We start from the raw sequence: 18,897 nt of genomic DNA, 5'->3' as shown, positions 1-18,897 counted from the left end.
GGGATTGAACCCTGTGTCCTGCTCCTCATTCGGCAGGGAGTCTGCTGGAGAATCTCTCCCTCTCCCTCTGCCCCTTCTCTCTTTCTCTATAAAATAAGTAAATTTTAAAAAGTACAAAATACAAAATATCTTGCTCATATTTAAAGATAAAGTATGACTAAAGAAAAGAACATTTAAAAGGACCAAATTGGTTTGATAAAAAAGTAAAGCTTTTAAAAATTAACAGTATACCATTTGCAGTTAGAAACCTTATGGTTAAACAACAGATGAAACATACCTAAAAGAAGAATGAACTGGAAGTAGATCTGAAGTTACACAGATGGAACACAGGGATGTAGAGAAATGGAAACTGAGGAAAAGAGGTGAAAAAACATGGAGAAAAAACATGGGAGATAGATTGATGTGATCCATACAGTCAGAATTCCAGAGAAGAGAATATTTTAAAAATGCTGGGAATTTTGTAGGATTGAAATTCATAAACCCTAAGCCTCAGAAAGCCCAGTTAATTCTAACTGGTTGATGGTGGGCTCAAGTCAGTAAAGCGTGTGCCTCTTGATCTCAGGGTCATGAACTTGAGCCCCACACTGGGCACAGAGATTTTTTTTTTAATTGATAAATCATAAGAAATTAAAGGATGCTTGAAAGACATCTAAAAAGCAGCTATCAGGAAAAGGAAGAGGGAATTAGAAGCTAGGACATTTAAGGTTTGATGCTTCTCGAATGGGGGAAAAGATGTAACTGATGACTGAAATGTGAGATGAGCATACGGTGTTTGTCTCCCGGTGACTGTAAGCTGAGGAGTGAAGTTACCAGGATAGTTTGCCTTGCCCAGAGGGATCCAGTGCTACAGGGTCCCTGATGTCACATGTGCCAATCCTCCGTTAGAGCCAAAGAGCAGATTCTGGCTGATAAAAGCAGAAAGACTATTGAACTCTTGGGCTCACAGAAACACCAGTTAGAAAACAAGAGGAACGGTGGTTGGCAGATAAGTCTGAGCCGTTAAGAGCACCTTAAATCCTACCTGGGAACCAGAGTGTGCTGAAGCTGTCCCAGCTGCCACCAGAGGTAGTTCGCTTTCCTTCCTGCTTTGCTGTTGATTGAGAAATTCCTGGCAGAGGCATTTGATTAGCTAAGCCTTGGTTATAGGACTATAAGGAGATAGCTGGGAAAGCCAAGTATCTGGTCTTCTATGTGATGGGAGGTGGGCTCTGTCTCCTTTCGTGATTTGTGTGGAGTTCCCGAGCATGAGAAGGGGCTTCCGATGAACAGTGGTCAAACCACACCGCACGTCCAGCCGGGGCTGGATTGCCGCCCCCGCAGCCAGACCTTCAGATGCTGCTTTTCCCTTTCATCAGGGAGACATCAGAGCTTGGAGCTTCAGCTTCTGGTTAGTTGATCTGCTTTTTTATTTTTGTTGGCAACATATTGAGACATAATTCAGTTTACCTATTTAAATTGTACAACTCAGTGGTTTTTAATTTATTCACAGAGTTGTGCAACCATCACAATTTTGTAACATTTTTGACACCCTGAGAAGAAACCCCAATACCTTCTAGCAGGTACCCCCCCATTTTTTTTCTTTTTTAAAGATATTTATTTGATGGAGAGAGACAGCAAGACAGGGAACACAAGGAGGGGGAGAGGAAGAGGGAGAAGCAGGCTTCCCCACCGCTGCAGGGGTCTTGATCCCAGGACCGTGGGACCATGACCTGAGCCGAAGGCAAATTCTTAACAACTGAGCCACCCAGGCACCCCTCCCCATTTCTTCCCAATCTCCCCAGCTCTAGGCAGCCACTAAACCACTTTGTCTCTAGATTTGCCTATTTTAAAACATCTTGTGTGAGTGGGATCAATATTGCTCGTGTACAGCCAGCTGTCTGGGGTATAAGGAACCGAGGCTCTGAGGAGGGTCTTACAAGGGGGGCAGGGGAGCAAACTCCTGTGTTGGACAGGAAGCCTGTGCCCTGTACGGATGGCAAGTCCTAAGCGCAGGGGAGGAGGCTCGTCTTCGCTGGTGCCGGTGGGGGGCAGTCAGGACTGTTCACCCCGGGGGACTGGGTTTCGACAAATCCGGCCACAGTGGAGGTGTGTGCTGAAGACAGTGGGCAGCACATGAGCTGGATTGCAGGCAGAAACACGCAGGCTGTTGGGCCTAAGGCTTCGCATACAAATTTGCAAGAGACCATTGCAGATAAACAGGCACTCTGGAAGCCTGAGGGCCAGGGAAGCTGAATGGGATGAATGAAGGGCTGAGCCTACAGCTTGGCCCGTGTGGCCGATGCGGGAGAAAGTCCCGTCCTGTCCCCTGGATGTGGTGCGTTTTGATCTGGTTACTGGAGCCTGGAGCCCCTCTGGGTTTCTGATGGAGAAGGATGGCTCAGAAAGAGCATGAGAACCCAGAAAAGGGCAAAAAGTTCTGGCTTCTGAGAGCCAGCTCAAGAAGAAGGACATGGCCTGGGCCAATAAAAGAGCTAGGCCATGATGTCTGGCACAAAGGTTGGAAGAGGCACCCAAGTGACAGCTGTAACAAGCCCCATGTGCCCTGGGGCCCAGGGCTGCCCTGGCCTGCTGCCAGTCTTCAGTGTCATGGACTAACATGGGCAGACAAGATGGTTCTGCTCTGAGAACCACCCTCAGCACCAGGGGCCACCAAACTGCAAAGTAAAGCAAGCACGGGCCCTCTGTGGCTACCCTGTTTGCCCTCTGTTTTATTGTCTTGCCCTGGGCATCATGACTCTCCCAAGCCCTGGCCTTTCTCCCTTACATATTCTATTCCAAATCTCAGTCTTGGGTGGCACCCAGTTCCCTCTGTCTGGCCTCTGGGCCCTATCTTACCTCATGGCTCCCTCTCTCCTCCCCTGCCCTCCTCTGTAGCCTTCTCCTCGTCATCTCTTGGCTACAAGAATCTTGGGATTCGGGATGCCTGGGTCACTCCTTCCTGACTCCTGTAATGGGCCCTGCCAAGATGCAGTGCTCCTCCCCTGGCACTGGGTCCCCTCGCCCACCCTGCCCTGCCTCCATATGGGCAGGGCCAGAGGAGTCCATCAGCAGCACACAGGAAGCCACTGGGACAGTGGCCCACCTCTGGTGCTAGTGGGGGTCTGGCTTTGGCAAGTGCAGCTCTGCATGACCAGAAGAGGGGGCAGCAAGGAGGGGCTTAAGGGAGCTGTAGTTCCTTCTAGGTCTCCTTCCAACCCAGATCCTAAAGCTTTCAGATGGAACATACCTTCAGGCTCCTGGGTGCCCGCAGTGGCCCAAGGGTCCTTTATCTTACCGTGCATTACCCTCACTGCTGGGTATGGTGGCTGAAAGAGGAATTCACGGCATGTCAAATGTTCCCATACCTGGTGCTCGTCAGAACCCAGAGGGATTCTGGTCCATTCCACAAATGAAAATGATGGAGCCCTGTTTAACAATCTGCGCAAGTCACGAGCCTTGGGTCTCCAGCCTGCCAGATGAAAGCACTTCAGAGCACAAACTCTGAGAAGGGCTGGAGGTCCATCCCTGTCCACTTCCCCTCCCAAGAGGGGGACACCAAGTTACCCCACCCCCTCCACCGCTCTCCCCAGGCTGCCTTCTTCACCCTAGCAGTGACGCCTGGCGTGGGATGACACGACCTCAGAGCCAGAGGGCTCCTCTCCCTCTTTAGCCAGGAGAGTCTCCACTGCCCCTGTCAGATCCTTAGCAGTCACCACACAGGCCATGTGATCAAACTCCCGCATTTTATTTCCATGGAAAGCCCTGGTCCCCTCTCCAGGGCTACCGGAAGGTAGAGAAGCTGTGGGTGCCGGTGCAGGAGGCGTAGGGCACGCCCCGAGAGCGGATCTGCAGGGTGTGGAAGGTGAGGGGCGGGTTGGGGCCAGAAGAGCCTGGGTTCAGGGACTCAGTGTGAGGCTCCATCACCGTCACAGGGACCGCATAGGACAGTGTATGGGGCCGATCATCATGGCGCCTCACGGTGCCCTTGCCCAGGAGGTGCAGGACGCAGGAGAGGACATCAGTACTGCCACAGGCAGACCCCTTACCGAGGCTGCTGACCAAACCTCTGGGAGGGCACGGGCCCTTCTGCCAGGCGTCCAGGACCTGGGAAGGAGAGGCAAGGGAACACAGCAGGTGGGAGACGCCCAGCTGACTCCACCTCGAGCCCCCACTCCAGGCACAGGCTGCGGGCCAGTGAGCCCCAGCCTCCCCTGCCAGACACCTACAGGCTCCACGGCAAACCAGATGCTTCAAGTGTTGACAAGCCTCCTCCTACAGGCTGCACCCCACCCAAACCTCCCTCACCCACAGCCCACCCCCGCCTACCCGACAGACAAGTTGGTCAATGTGCAGCCCCTCATCCCCGTGCGCCTTGAGGATTCGGACAATGAGGCAGTTCAGAAGGTTCCGTCTCTTCTCCAGATTCCGACCCTCTTCATCCTCAGCTTTCAGGTACGTCTGAGGTGGGATGAGCCACACGTTGCCCCTCCTTGGCCTGGGCTCCTCGCTGGCATCCCGAATCTTGAGCACCCCTGAAATGAGCGCTAGTCATCAGCAGGAGGCCCATGCAGAGGCTGAGAGCAGAGGCCCCTCTGCCCCAAGTACATACCTCCTGGGACATCCTTTTGCTCTTCAAGGTCCAGGGGGCCTCTCAAAGAGGTAAGAGGCCCAATCGCCTGATCGAGCATGTCTGGAGAGAGCCCAGAGAGCGCCAGCAGACTCTCCACGGAGACAGCCTTAGAGAAGATGAAGGAGATATTCAGGGCTTCCCTGAACGGTGGAGCAGAGAAGGGAGAAGGAGGGAGAACAGGGAGTCGAGGCTTAGGGAAGAGGGGTGAGGGACAAGGTGCAGCGAGCCAGGCTGCCTAGCTGGGGCGGGCCACCTTCAGGTCGTTGAGATACAACAGCAGCCACATCTGCACGGTGGACACATGCAGGGTCTGGTCCCCAAACTGCAGCTCAGCCCGGCCCAGCCACGTCCACTGCAGCCGCCTCTGCGGGCCCCGCTCCAGGGCCGGGTAGCTCTGACCTGAGACAAAGCAGGGAGAGGAGGGAGTCACGGCTGGTGAGGGGGGACTTCTGGTTGAGCCTTGCCTCTACTAACATCTGCTGAGCATGTGCCCCAGTGTTTATGGATACTATGCTTCCTGGTCTGAACTTCCGGAGCTCAGCCTCTGCAGTGCCTGCCTCGAGTAAGCCTCATGTATCTGGGAGCCCACCCTGTGCCTTACTTTGTACCAGGGGCTTTGATCAGTGCCTTCCAGAAGTTCCCCATTTTTTTTTTTTTTTTTTTTTTTTAGGGAGACAAAGCCATGAAGTGAGGAAGGCCTGGGGCTCTCATCAAACTGGAATATCCATGAGAGAGGGAATGAGGTCTCCCTGCTTAGTCTGGGAACCCCCTCCCCGCCCAAGGGCACGGTCTGAGTCTCTTCCCCTTTCTGTGTTGCTGCCCAGCCCAGGACCAGACTCCAGCAGGGAACTCAGGCAATGATGACTGACCAGGAGCCAGACCCCTGTCATTTTTGGTGGCCTCAGGTGCCCCTGCCCCATCCTCCCCACCTCCCACTCTCTAAAGAGAGTCCTGTGTTTAAGAACAGAAAAGGCGACAGCCTGGGGACCTGGTGCTTGACAGCCCCACCCTTCACTCCAAACCTGAGCTCCTGCCTTTTGTTCTCAAATCCACTCCACTGAGGCTCCTGTCCCGGGGCCCACCCCCACCCCAGACTCCTTTCCCGAATCCCATCCTCCTCCTGGCTCCTCACTCTTGCTATAGAAGTTGGAGTACTGGTTCACGGTGCCCCTGAGATAGGAGGGCAGGCAAGTTCTGGGGTTGAGCGTGTGACGAATGGAGGCAATGGGCCAGCAGCGAGGTGACAGGACCAGCACAGACACTTCTGGCATTGCCCCGTCATAGTAGAGATCCTCATCTTCCTCTTCTTCCTCGTCCTCCTCCCCTGTGGCCGCTGCAACCCCAGCTCCCTCTGCTTCCTCTGCCTTCTCTCCTTTGTGCTCCTTGTCGCTGGCCTCGTGGCCTCCCTGAAGGAGAAACGCGGGGTTTCCGACAGCTGCCAGGCCTCCTCTGCTTGGTTCCCTGCCTCCCTCCCTGGGCTGGCACCTACCTGTATCTTCTTTTCGGTGTCGTCCAGCTTCAGGAGCTGCTGATCGAGCCGCTGGAGCTGGTAGACGTGGAACTGGCGCTGCAGCTCCTCGGACGTGCTCAGGCTGCGCAGCATCTGCTGGGGGAGGCGGTTGGGGAAGCAGAGGCCGATCTGCTCCAGCACGGCCCCCTCCAGCCAGCTCGAGCCCACGCTCAGGAGACGGTCGGCCATGTAGTGCCTGCAGCACACGCAGAGCGGGCCGAGCCTCAGGGTGGCCCCACGGCCTGCTCTGGGACTCCGGCCACCCGACACCCCCACCATCCGCTCCCCCCGCCCCGCTCCACGCTCACTGGTAGTAATGCTCGAAGGTGGTGGCTATCTCCAGGCCAGAGAAAATGAGGACCGTCTCCAGGCAGCGCTGCAGCTGCGCCAGCATCTCCATCCCGCGGGCTCCGCCAATCCGGCTGCCCTGGATCCGCTGGTCGATGTGCCGGGCGAACTGCTCAGTCACCTGAGCACGGAGAAGGGTGCAGGGAAACCATGGACCAGCAGCCGGAGGAGGCAAGCAGGGGCACAGGGGAAGGTCTGAGAAGTGGACAGGAGTGGCCGAGCTGCTTCCTAAGGTGGGTAACGCTTTTACAAAACTCTTTTTAAATTTTTTAAAAAGACTTCATTTATTTATTTGACAGACAGAGATCATAAGAAGGCAGAGAGAGACAGGCAGAGAGAGAGGAGGAAGCAGGCTTCCTGCTGAGCAGAGAGCCCGATGCGGGGCTCGATCCCAGGATCCTGAGACCATGACCTGAGGCTAAGACAGAGGCTTAACCCTCTGAGCCACCCAGGCGCCCCTACAAAACTCTTTTATAAAATTGTCACCGGCTGTGCAAATTGACAACAAGGAGGTGTTTTGTTTTTTTTTCCCACATGGAATGTGTCTAAAAATTAGACTAACCCCAATAATTTAACGTGAGGAAATGACTTACACACACAGGGATGGTCACACTGCAGTGTCACTGATCAGACAGAAGGGCTGGAAGCAGCTCGAGCAGCTACTGTTCAGCCCCCTGCCCTGCAGCAATCAGCCTGGCTGACTTCATCACCTGCCCAACCTTATGCCTTAAAAACTGAGAAGAGGGACTTTGTCTATCTTCAGCTCTTACCACAGCACCGGACGCAGCTGAAGCACTTATTACATATTTATAGAATGTGGGAAGGGCAGAGGAAATTCTAGTACATCCCTTAGATGGAATTTATACAAAAATTAAAAATAAGGACAAGGAGCAACACTGAAAAAGGCTTTTAATATAATGGTCAAGGGCGCCTGGGTGGCTTAGTCGGTTACGTGTCTGCCTTTGGCTCAGGTCATGATCCCAGGGTTCTAGTATGGAAACCCACGTTGGGCTCCCTGCTCAGTGGAGAGCCTGCCTCTCCCTCTGCCTGCTGTTCTCCCTACTTGTGCGCTCTCTCTCTCTGACAAATAAATAAATAAAATCTTTAAAAAAAAAATCTAACGGAGCGGGGGCGGGCATTTGGGTGGCTCAGTTGAGTGTCTGACACTTGGTTTCAGCTCAGGTCATGATCTCAGGGTCAGGAGATGGCGTCCCAGGCCGGGCGTCCATGCTCAGCACGGCCTCTGCTTAAGACTCTCTCCCTCTCCCCCTGTTCTTTTTCTCTCTCTCTCACTCTTGCTCTCGCTGTTGCTCTCTCATTCTGTCTCTCTAAAATAAATCAATCAGGGGCGCCTGGGTAGCTCAGTCACTGAGCACCTGCCTTCAGCTCAGGTCATGATCTCAGGGTCTTGGAATCGAGCCCTGCATCAGGCTCCTTGCTCCGCGGGGAGTCTGCTTCTCCCTCTCCGGCTCCCCTTCTCCCAACTTACACGAGCCTGCTCTCTCTTCCTCAAATAAATAAAATCTTAAAAATATCTTTGTATAATGGGCAAAAGACAACAGGATAAAGCATTTGAGCTACTTGTGAGTAAACTGTTAAACAATGCACATGAACAGAAACAAAAAGCTATCAAGGTAATAGTGTTAGGACGGCACGCTGCAGGTCACCATGTGTTTCTTTGGCGTTTGAACCTTCAAACACAGGGCTCCGCACAAGCCCCGCTCCCGGCTGAACAGGAGGAGCAACGGAGGCCGCTGTGAGGAGGGGGCGGGGTCACTCGCAGGGAGGGGCCTGGGGCGGAGGGGAGGACAAGAGGCTCACGTGGGCAGCTTTGAGGAACGGGAGCTTCAGTAAGCCACCAGCACAGCCGTTGTGCAGGGCCAGCAGGAAGGCCGCCCTGGGCCCGAACAGCTCGGAGCTCGACTTCTGCAGGTTGTGAAAGTGTTCGCAGTAGCGCGGCACGAAGTCGTCATCCCGCCAGTGTGAAGTCAGGAAGTTGTTCACCTGCAGGGAAGCGGCCCTGGGTGAGGGGATGGCTGGGCAGGCCAGCCTCTGGTCCAGCCCTCCGCCCCAACTCCCCTCCCTATACCTGCTCCTCCACCACCGCCCCCCAGCAGCGGGTCAGGTTTCTCACGATGCTGCTGGGGAGCCCCCGGGTGGCCAGGGAGCTCCAGTCATGGCTTTGGTTTCTGCCCTCTGTGGAGACAGGGGAAAGGGCAGGAGATGGGGACAGCCCCTCAGCTCAGGGGTCCCCACACCAGGGTGAGCCCTGGGGCCTTTCCTGACATGCTGCCCCCTCCCCATGATGCTCCTGGCTGTGGGTGACAAAAACTGGGAAGATGAACAGTCTGAGTGCGGAGGGAGGAAAAGCGGGAGGAGGGACAGAAGGCTCTAGGGTGCGAGTGCATGAGAGCACAAAGAAACGCTTTTCACTGAGCTCCCACCTGAATCCCAGGTACTCACTGGGGCGGGGAGCAGCCACGGCCGGAGGCGGCGCCTCACAGGGCTCAACGTGCACCAGCAGGTGGGTGAGGCGGCGCACCCTCGAGGAGAAAGCAGCCGCACGGCTTTGGGGGTTGTGTGCAGCCTCCCGACACTCCAGGTACTGGTCCAGCAGCCAGCCCAGGGGGCTGATGCCATCCTCGTCTGGAGGGGGGGGGGGGGGAACAAGCCAAGGTAGGCCGTCTCTCCAGGGCAAAGGGAGAGGCTGGGCTGGACAGAAGCACCAAGAAGGAGGGATTGGACAGAAGGTACTGGGTGCTGAGGATGGGGGCAGGTAGCAAGGCCCCCCATCTTAATGGTATCAGCTGACACCTGGGAGACATGGGAAAGGAGATGGGCCCTGGGCTGGTAGAAGAGGGGCACTGGGGTACCAAACCAACACAGGTACCAAAAGGGCCAAGAAGATAAGGCAGGTGGCTCTAGGACAGAGCAAGAAGGGGCTGGTTAGTGGGGCCAGGGGTCGGAGTGGTTACCGGGGGAGGTGATGTTCTGCACCAGGGGGCTGACCAGGGCCTCCCAGCAGGTCTTGCCCAGTGCTTGGGCGGCCTCGTTATCAGGGAGGAAGCGATCAGCAAAATTCTGCTCCTGCCGCAGAGCCCCATTGAGTCTGAGGGTGGGGATGAGGGAGGCAGGTGTCAGGAGCTTGAGGCATAAATTACCCCAGCATCCGCGTGGCCGAGGACTGCCCGGCTAGCCCCTAGCGACCAGACCCAATCTCTACCCAGCACTTCGAAGCTCCCCTGTGTTAACTGGCACACCCCACCCCCAGCCCACCAGAAAAATCTCTTCTCTTCATCGTTTCTTTCCTTCCCAAAACTGGAGAACCCTCCAGACGCCTCCCCAAGAACGGTAGCCCTCCAAAGAGCCCTACCCAGGGTATCGCTCTTACCTTTCACACACTCAGCCACACACACACACACGCTAGCACACACCTAGAACTCAGGTGCAGGAGGCTCCTACGGTCCTCTGCTATGTCCTGACTCCAGGCCTGTGCCCGAACCATGTAGAAGAGGCGTGTGTGACGGCACAGCTGCTCCCGGAACACCGGCCAGAAGGTGGGCTTGGGGCCCAAGACCTCTACGCCCCGGATGCGCGTGTCGATGCCGCCCTGCAAGGGACACGGGCCTGTCTTCAGCCGACCCACGTCCCCCTTGGAGTGTGCTGGGGTCAGGCACACCTTCGTGCCTTCCTCCTGGAGCTGCCCTGGCCAGGGGTGGGAGCTCTGGCTCAAGATCTGAACAGCTACAGGACCTGGAGCGCCGGAGCCACAGACCCCAGCCTGGGCCCCTCCCTCGCCCCACCTGCTGGCAGCGCTTTATGCGGATCTGGATGACAGGCCAGAAGCGGTTCAGGTTCTCCAGGAGGACCACCCGGCTGGCGGACGGCATCACGTTGACCTGGCGTGGGGTGCGGTGGGCTGTCAGCTCCCTGTGTGTGGATGGCAGTGCTGACAGCACCCACACCTGCTCCTGCGCCCTCTTCCTCCCCTCAGCCCAGCAGGTGTGGCGTCCTGACCAAGGGGTCCCAACTCTGCCCTCACAGCTCGGGGCCTGATGCCATCATAATGGCACAGGGAGAAAGGACTCTACTTTCTCTGGGGCTCCGGACAGGGGAGAGCTTAGGAGTTCATGAGTCTGGGCAGGAGGGTGGACCCTGCGAAGGGTGATCTGCTGGCATGACGGTCCCTACCGAGTTGAGTTCTGTGTTAAGAGAGTTGGGGCCGTCGCCCCCAAACACCACCACCCTCGCTGGCATGTAGCTCGAGTCTTCACCAGCCACCAGCAGAGTCAGCTGCCTGGAAGCAGGGACGAGGAAACCATCAGAAGCGGAACAAGGCATGGCCGCATAGACACAGCCAAGGGGCCTCTGTGGTTTTATGTTTGGGCTCGAGGGGGCGGTGGTGCATCCCCCAAGACAAACACAAGGCAGTCACCACAAAGCACGTATGTTGTGGGGCGAGTTACCGGACAAGAACGCCCCGGTGCATGTGCAAGGTGATGTAGTGGGAGCCCGCACTGCCGTTGGACTCCCAGTAGGTCTTGGGGTTGCGGTCCGTCAGCTTGCTGGCCCGGTGAGGGTTGGAGGACACCTCTACCTTCTCCCAGCACTTGTCCTCCTTCGCCTCCACACTGGAGCCTGGGGGCGGGGGGCAGGGGTGGCCGTCACAGCCTGGTAGGCATGGAGGGAAAATAGACACAGGCGTGCAGGGGGTGGTGGAAGCTGGGGACAGGCACAGACCCTGGCACAGGTATCTGAGGAACACGTCAAAGAACGGGATATTGATGGGTCGGTGGGTCCGTCTGTGGTCTTCGATTTGGCCCAGCACCATCTGCAGCCAGAAGAGCAGAAAGAAGGGGCGCGGGGAGGGGAGAGGAGCACACGTGGAGAGCACTCGCAAACGTGTGTGGAGGAAAGACCTGGCAGCAATGGGACTTCCTCCAGAATCCTGGTAGAGCAGGACCAGGCGGTGGAGGGGTTGCAGAGAACAAATGCCCTTGGGTTCACTGGCCTTGCCCGCCCTTCCCAGCTGCAGGAACATTGCCTCCTCCCCCGTCACTGCTCAGGGTTCATGTTCTCACCCAGTGGTGAACCCACAAGCCTCCGCCTGCCCTCCCTCCTGACCTGGATACAGCCTCCTAGGATGTTGGTGGTGAGTTTCCGGTAGAGGTGGGCATGCTTCTCACACTTGAACACCATGTCCCGCAGCTCCTGAGCCAGCTCCAGTTTTCCTAGGTGCTTTTCCAGGGCCTTGGAGATGGCATCTCGGGCTCCCAGCTGATTCAGGACCACGGCATAGTCCCTGCTCACGGAGGCCAGGCGGTGCAGGAAGAAGATCAGCTCCTGGAGCACCTGCGGTGGGGACAGGGCTGGAGACTAAAGGGCACGAGGCCCAGGGCATCTTCAGGAGTATTTCCTATGCACCCACTGTGGTACGTAGGTGCTGGAGCTATTGCAGTAAACAGACAGCAGAAAGCAGGGAGACACAAGGGCTGGGTGGAGTTGGAGAACCCAAAGCAAACAGACACGGAAAAAGCTAAGAGGTGCTCTCCATCCTGGGGTGCTTGACGACTGAGGACGTTGGCAACAGGTGCAGAGAGCTTCCCAGGTGGTTCCTTTTTAGGCCCTGTCCCAAAACCAGGTATGGGGCTGCATTTTGAGATGCTCAGGCCCTAAGCACCATACCTGATGGTAGGGAGGGGATGGGGAGGGACGCTCAGTGAGTCCAGCTCCGAAATGAAAATCTGGGTAACTGCCAAAGGTGTGCACTGCAGACACCCATTGCCAAGCCTTCCAAGCCCAGGACCTCTCTGTGGCGGGGGACCTTGAGATGTGAGGTCCCCTCTGCCTCCTTCATCCCCATCCCCTGAGAGGCCTAGCCAAGCAGGAGCCACTGAGGCTTCTCATGTAACAGAGATGTAACCTTCTGTGTAAGAAAGGACACGGCAAATAAGATTATATGCTTGGGCTTATTTATATTTGCATAAGGACACACAAGAAGGACACATACGTTAAAATGAGTGGTGACCAACAAGGGACATAGGGAGAGGCACTGGTAAAACTGGATGGAAGTGAGAACAGGTGGAAATGAGAATTCTCAGTGTAGACCTTGTTCTACCATTTTGATTTATAACCTGTATGAATGTACTACCTATTTGGAAAAAAAAAATCGATTTTTAAAACAAATCCCAGACCAGGAGCACAGAGGCTCCACTGTGCCCTCTGGAGCCTTGCCCAGAGGGGTTGCCCTGTCAGAGGCTGCCTTGTGGCCTTTCCCTCCAGCATCATCTCCCCAGAGCAGGGTGAGGGTACCTCTCGGTCAGTGTCTGGTGACCGCAGGCAGGCCATGCAGGCGTCCATGGCCTCGTGCCAGGGGAGCAGCGGCGCCTCGGGGAAGTCCACCAGCTGCATCAGGATTCTGGGGAGTGGGGGTGGGGAGGCAGGAGGAGAGAGATGTGCAGCTAGCCTCAGGGACCCCTTGGTCCCATGCCCCGCCCCACTCCCTCACCTCAGAACGGTCAAGTGCAGGGGCTTGTTGGCTGCCGGGGTGGCAAGGCTCCGCATCAGGGTAAGGAAGGGCTGGGGCTGCCGCTGCAGCTGGAGCAGGAAAGGCTTGATCTCTGTCTCCTGGGGCCCTCCTGAGCTGAGGGCGTGCTCCAGGTCCAGGAAGGTCCTCCCAGGTGGACCACAGCCCTCCATCAGTCGCCGCAGAGGAGTGTCGGGATATTGCGTTGGGGGTTCTTTTCCTACAGGAAGGTGGATGTCACAAGAGTTGGCCGTGGTCGGTGAGGTTAGCATCAGAAAAGGACAGATACATTCATAATTCCTAATTTCTCCTAAAAATGGTTTTTTGGGGGGCAGGGGTCCCCCGAAAATTAGTTTGGGGATCTTAGGGCATCTCTGAATGTATTTATAAGACTACTCTGTGGCAAATCTTATGTTTCATACTCTTAAAATAGCAAAGGAGCCTCCTGTCTGCAAATTGCAGAGCATTTCCCTCTATCTAAAAGCATGCAATAATTTGGCTTTCTCTACACCAGAAAAAGTTCGGTGTGGGGGTTTATGAGGCTTCAGGTCTCTTTCAATGTTCTGACTTTCCATCCTCCCCCGCTCACAGGAGGGAGCTGCTCTATGCGGGTGCCAATTCTTCCAGACAGGAGGACACCTGTCCTGGGAGGAAGGCGCCTAGAGGCCAGCCTGCAGATCTGCTGCAAAGTCATCCCGGCGCCCCACCTTCCTCTCTGGCTGCACCTGCTGATTCCTGAGGCTGAGCCTGGGCTTCCAGTAGGGTTGGGTAAGCTGGCTGCCCTGCCAGAGCCTCAGGCCCATATTTCCTGTAGACACGGCAGTTGAGCAGGTCCCTGAGAGCGCTGTCATCGAGTCGCTGTGGCAGAGCCAGCAGCAGGTCCTGGGCCAACTCTATAGGCACGGCCAGCTCAGCCAGGATCTCGTCATCCAGAACCTGTCGTTGGGGAGAAGGTCTCACTGTGGTAGCCCTGACCGGCACAGACGCTCCGGGGATACTTGACAGGGGTGGGGGATCTCAGCACACACCTTCTCTACCCTGAACCTCTCCTGGCTGGCAGCTGCCTCCTCCCATACATCTGGCCAATGCCTGTGAACATTCTAGATACCCTCCGCTGCAGCCCCCGACACTGCAAACCTCTGCTCCCCGTCCTAAGCCTCCCAAATGCTCTATCAGCCCAGCCCCTGCCATGAGCCCTCCGACTGCTGGGTGTCTCCAGGCTGACTCTACCTCCCCATCCAGGTTCTCCTGCAGAATCTGGAGAACCTCCTGATGGTCGGGGCCGTCCAGCTTCTTGATGAAGAAGAGGAGCTCCCACCACTCCGCCTGGGACAGGTGTTCACTCTCCTCAGCATCCTCATCCTCAGGCAGCACGTAGGGCACCGCATAGAGCTCTGTCATGGGCTTCCACCGCCAGGAGGGCACAGCTGTGGAAACGAGTCCGAGGGCCCAGGGATGTTGTTGCCTACCCAGCCAGACTACCACTCCTGGGCTCAGTGCTGACCCTGCTTCCTCTCTGGGCTCACCTACACCCAGGGCTCCGCTGACCGCTGCCCTGTGGTAGTCCTCAGCCTCAACCACATCCTCAATGTCTTCCTCAAAGCCCAGAATTTCCAGCATGTGCCAGTGTACCCAGTAGGTGCGGCCCGTCGACTCCCACAACACCTGGAGGATGGGGAGAAAAGAGAGGGAAGGGGAAGAGACGGCACACTTACTGGCTGGTGGTGGCCCAATGATGAGGACACACAACTCTCTGGCTGACCACCTGGCCAGGTTTGGAACAACGTCCAAACAACACAACGCTGGCATATGGAGGACACGAACATGTACATAAAGGCCACCTTCTCGTGGAATAGGCTGTTTCTCCTCCCACCCATCCTAGATGCCTTATGCCCCCCCACCCCAAGGAGCCTCCTGGCCTCAGCTACTCTCTCCCTGACCCTGACCTTTGGGAAAATCTCGCGCTATCCATTTCTTCCTGGGAGTGAATCTTCCTGACCTCATGGCCTCCCCAACCCCGATTTTCTTAGCCTTCCAAATGGCCCACCTCTCACTTGCTGACCCCCTTTAACCATTCCAATCCCCACGAGGTTTTCTCTGGATGTGGCCTGCCAGAGCCCCTGCATGGAAGCCCCAGTTATGCTCCCCCAGCTATATCCCCAACAGTGTCCCCCATGCACCCTCGCTCACCTGCACAGGGGGCACGCCGTTGTTGCTCTGGCGGAACTCGCCCTCGTCCCCAGCGCTGACCTCCTCGTAGTCATCCAGCATGCGCACTCGCATCCCGGGCTGCAGTGTCTCTCGCACGTACAAGGCATAAGTGTTGCCACTTGCAAACTCAGAGCGAGGGCGGAACCTCCTTGACCTCCTAATGGAGGGCTGGGCCCGGATGGGTGGCAGCCCCGGGCCAGCCTCCGCCAGCTGGGGCTGGAAGATGGAGCAGGAAGACCGGGCCAAGGGCCCCTGTCTGCTCGAGGCCCAGTCCCAGCGCATGGCCTGCACCAGCTCTGAGATCAAGGTGCCCATGGCCATGCTGAACTCCAGCTCCAGTCGATCCCTTTCCCCACTCAACTCCTCAGGAGAAGAGTTGTTCTGGGCCCCTGGTTCTGCAGTGCTGTCATTCAGCTGGTCCAGAAGGGAAGTGACATGCAAATAGCGCTTTACCAGGGAGAAGAGCAGCCTTCCCGGGACCTGTGGGATGAAACCTTTGGCCTATATCCACCTTGTCCCAGCTTCAGCTCCTCTTTCCACTCCATCCTTTAAGGACCAGTACAAAGGCCTGGTCCCTCGATCCTGTTTATAGCACCCACCCCAGTACCTCCCCACAGAATACCTGTGGCAGCTGAATGCCTTCAAAAGACATGGGATGTTCAGAGAGCGTGGCCTGTGCGAACAGAGCCAGCAGAGCACAGCGGCTGTCAAAATCCAGGTGTTTCTCAATGGCCTCTTGCTGGCTCAGCGATAGAAGAATCTGGGTCCGGGTCCCTGAAACCCACACCCCAGTCAGGAACTGCTCCCTCACATTGCCCTTCCCAGGCCAGGCATCCCTCCTAGACCCTCTACTCTCTCAGTCCAATCCCTTTGTCATCACCCATTAGGGATGACCTGATCTGATTTGCTTCAAAAGCAACAACTTGGGGGTGCTCAGCTGGTTAGCCATCTGCCTTCGGCTCAGGTCATGAATCCCAGGACCTGGGTTCGAGCCCCACCTCGGGGTTCCCGATCAGCGGGGAGTCTGCTTTTCTCTCCCACTCCCCCTGCTTGTGTTCCCTCTCTCGCTGTCTTTCTCTGTCAAATAAATAAATAAAATCTTAAAAAAAAAAACAATAACTGGGGTGCCTAGGTGGCTCAGTCAGTTAAGTGTCTGCCTTGGGCTCAGGTCATGATCCCTGGGTTCTGGGATCGAGCCCCAGGTCAGGCTCCTTGCTCAGCAGGGAGCCTGTTTCTCCCTCTCCCTCTGCTTGCCTGCCTGCCACTCCCCCTGCTTGTGCTCTATCTCTCACTATCTCTCTCTCTGTGTGTCAAATAAATAAATAAATAAAACATTTAAAAGAAAAACAATAACTTCCTCTTTTCTATATACATATTTTATATAGATATATATCTTACAATAGTCTAATATCGTAACTCTTCCTTTGCATAGAAATCCAATTAATATGAGGTTTTTGAGGATTCAGCCCTTCCTTTCTTTTAGTATTTTTTTTAAAGTAAACTCTATGCCCAAAATGGGGCTTGAACTCACGACCCTGAGATGAAGAGTTGCACGCCCGCCTGACCGAGCCAGCTTTCCTTTTCCTAGGGAGAGGTCCCCACCTCCCTTCCTACCTCCTTTCTTCCACCTCAGCAAAATCACCCAGGCACTGATGAGGCAGGGGCTCCTGCCACAGTGTCCTGTGAGGCCCCGAGCTGACCTAGCTTCCTTTCCCCCAACACTGTTCCTCACCAGCATCATGGGAAGCCAGGGCTTGGATCATCCGGCCGGCACTCCAGCGGATCTGATAATCAGGACTACTCAACATGTGCATGAGCAGGTCCAGGACCCTTGGGTCTTTGAAAACCCTAGTCAGAGGCTCGATACTGGCGTAGGCACTGAGTACGTGCACAGTATGAAGCAGAGGAGCAGGAGGGATGGTGCCCACACACTCCTCCAGCTGCCGGAGGGCCCTCTGAATCAAAGCCTTCACATCGGTTTCCATTTCCCCCAGCACAGACTTGTCCAGGGCCCCAGCCTCCCCTGCAATCTCCTGAGAGGGCCCGATGACCTGGCCATCCTCGCCCAGCATCTTGTGGCAGTTGGCGTAGATCTCGTCATTGGACATCCACAGCAAGATGTGCTCGGCCTTGCAGTCCACTTGGCTAGAGCCCCCGTCCCCGTCATCCCCGCGCCGGAGGATAAGCCAGCGGATCTGGTACTCAGGATGCCCATCGTGGCCCACCCGCTGGCGGATCAGCTCATCTGGATAGGCGTGCAAGCCCGGCCCCAGGGGCACTCTGAATTCCCTGTAGCGGAGCTCCCCCACCATGCCGGCACCTGAGACACACAAGCAGGAGAGAACAACAAGCTAAAATGAGAGTGGGAATTGAGAAAATCAAGGTCGTCCAGGAGTTGGAGAAGCAAATGTGGTCACAGCTGTCCGGTTGTCTGGGGTAAAAGCAGGGCCCAGGAGCTGCCTGCTACAGGCTGGGTGGGGCCAGGCCTCACAGGGAACACTGGGGTGTTTGTTCTAAGAGTACAGTATTTGGTTGCAAGGAGGGTCCAAGACCCTGCAGCCTGGAGTGGGTTGGTTTGGAGCAGTGGGAAGGGGACAGCGGGGGCAGGGCAGCCTTGGTGTTACAAGTGAATCCCAAGGCCCTGGGACAGGCAGCACCCCTGAGGAGATACATGTTGCCCCAGAGGGGTGTGTGTGGGGTGTGGGTGTTGTTGGGGAATGTGTCTGGAAGGGATGCCACGTCCAACGGCTGAAGCGCAGGAGTGTGTAACAGGCACAAGAGATCCGGAGAATTGTTGGTGGAGTTGGTGGGGGGAGGGCAAGGCGCGATGGGCTGGGAGGAGAGGATGGAGGACGGGAGACGCTGGAGCAGCAAGGCCGGTGGGGGCGATGCAAGACCCAGGACAGGGTCGCGGGAGACCCGGTGGGTGAGCGGCGGGAGGCAGGTGGACCCGAGGGGCCGGGGGTGCGCGGCAAGGTACGGGGGAGGGGGCTAGGCCAGATGAACGAGAATCCCAAGGCACTGGAACTGGGGTGGGGGAGCGCGAGATCGGGTGGGCGCGCGGCCGCTGGGCGAGTGTGTGGAGGAAAACCCAGGGTAGGGGCAGGGGCCGCGGCGGGGCTCTGGCCACCTCAGAAGTCGATGGGGGTCCGGGCGCGAGGCCTGTCCTTCGCCGAGCTAGGGACGCGGTGAAGACGATGGCGGCGATGCTGGCGGAGATTTGGGCCCCGCCTGGGCCCCCGAAGGGGTCGAAGCGGAGAGGCGGGAGGGGGCGTGCCTCTGAAGGACAGGCGGGCGGGCAGGGGGCGTGGCACGCAGGGACAGAGCACCTTGGGGCGGCCACTGTCATCACCCGCGCGCACAGGTCAGCAGCCGCCCGGGCGGGGCGGGGCAGGGCGAGATGGGACCCGGCCCAGACAGCGGCACCACCCGCCCAGCTGCGGGAACTCCGACACCCGCCCGGAGCTGCCGCTCGTTTCCGCCGGGCCTAGCGGAAAGCTGGGGGCCCTGGGAGAGCGCCGGGGCGGAGTCGCCGGTGCCACCTCGGCGACGCGCGGCACCTCCTCCTTCACACCGCCCTTTCCTCTTCCTTTTCGTCTTCCCTCCTCCCACCGGAAGTGCTCTCCCCAATTCGTGAAGTCAGAGCTGGATTAGATCTTGGAGGTCATTTCTAACCCCCTCCTCCAAACAAGG

The 18,897-nt window shown here is 56.8% G+C and overlaps 1 protein-coding gene across 1 annotated transcript; it reads right to left on the bottom strand.

Annotated features, from left to right (window-relative positions):
• Positions 1-3,703: 3,703 nt before the first annotated feature.
• CUL7 (cullin 7) lies at positions 3,704-18,738 on the bottom strand. Its single transcript, XM_032862130.1, has 26 exons — positions 18,335-18,738; positions 16,937-17,524; positions 15,827-15,978; positions 15,184-15,684; positions 14,520-14,658; positions 14,224-14,420; positions 13,701-13,929; positions 12,976-13,213; positions 12,780-12,885; positions 11,592-11,819; positions 11,208-11,298; positions 10,934-11,105; positions 10,659-10,764; positions 10,271-10,366; positions 9,902-10,077; positions 9,443-9,576; positions 8,931-9,113; positions 8,557-8,663; positions 8,289-8,471; positions 6,428-6,588; positions 6,099-6,315; positions 5,742-6,015; positions 4,863-5,008; positions 4,589-4,715; positions 4,306-4,511; positions 3,704-4,083 (listed from the first exon to the last, which is right to left on the bottom strand). The coding sequence occupies exons 2-26, from the start codon at positions 17,514-17,516 to the stop codon at positions 3,760-3,762; spliced, it is 5,073 nt and encodes a 1,690-aa protein (XP_032718021.1). The 5' UTR covers positions 17,517-17,524; positions 18,335-18,738; the 3' UTR covers positions 3,704-3,759.
• Between the last annotated feature and the right edge of the window lie 159 nt (positions 18,739-18,897).

The sequence above is a fragment of the Lontra canadensis genome, unplaced genomic scaffold, assembly GCF_010015895.1.
Source record: "Lontra canadensis isolate GAN:19392208 unplaced genomic scaffold, GSC_riverotter_1.0 scaffold23, whole genome shotgun sequence".
In the NCBI taxonomy this organism is placed as follows: domain Eukaryota; kingdom Metazoa; phylum Chordata; class Mammalia; order Carnivora; family Mustelidae; genus Lontra; species Lontra canadensis.
The sequence above is the reverse complement of the archived record's forward strand: the minus strand, read 5'-3'. Positions and strand labels throughout refer to the sequence as shown.

Bases quoted from the DNA above. Each gene is read 5' to 3' on its own strand.
- CUL7 (XM_032862130.1), bottom strand. From the start codon at position 17,516: ATGGTGGGGGAGCTCCGCTACAGGGAATTCAGAGTGCCCCTGGGGCCG. The intron at 11,106-11,207 runs GTCTGTGCCTGT...CCCCGCCCCCAG, and splicing joins CCTCAGATACCTGTGCCAGG to GCTCCAGTGTGGAGGCGAAG. The intron at 6,589-8,288 runs GTGAGCCTCTTG...CTCCGTGCTCAG, and splicing joins CGTTCCTCAAAGCTGCCCAC to GTGACTGAGCAGTTCGCCCG.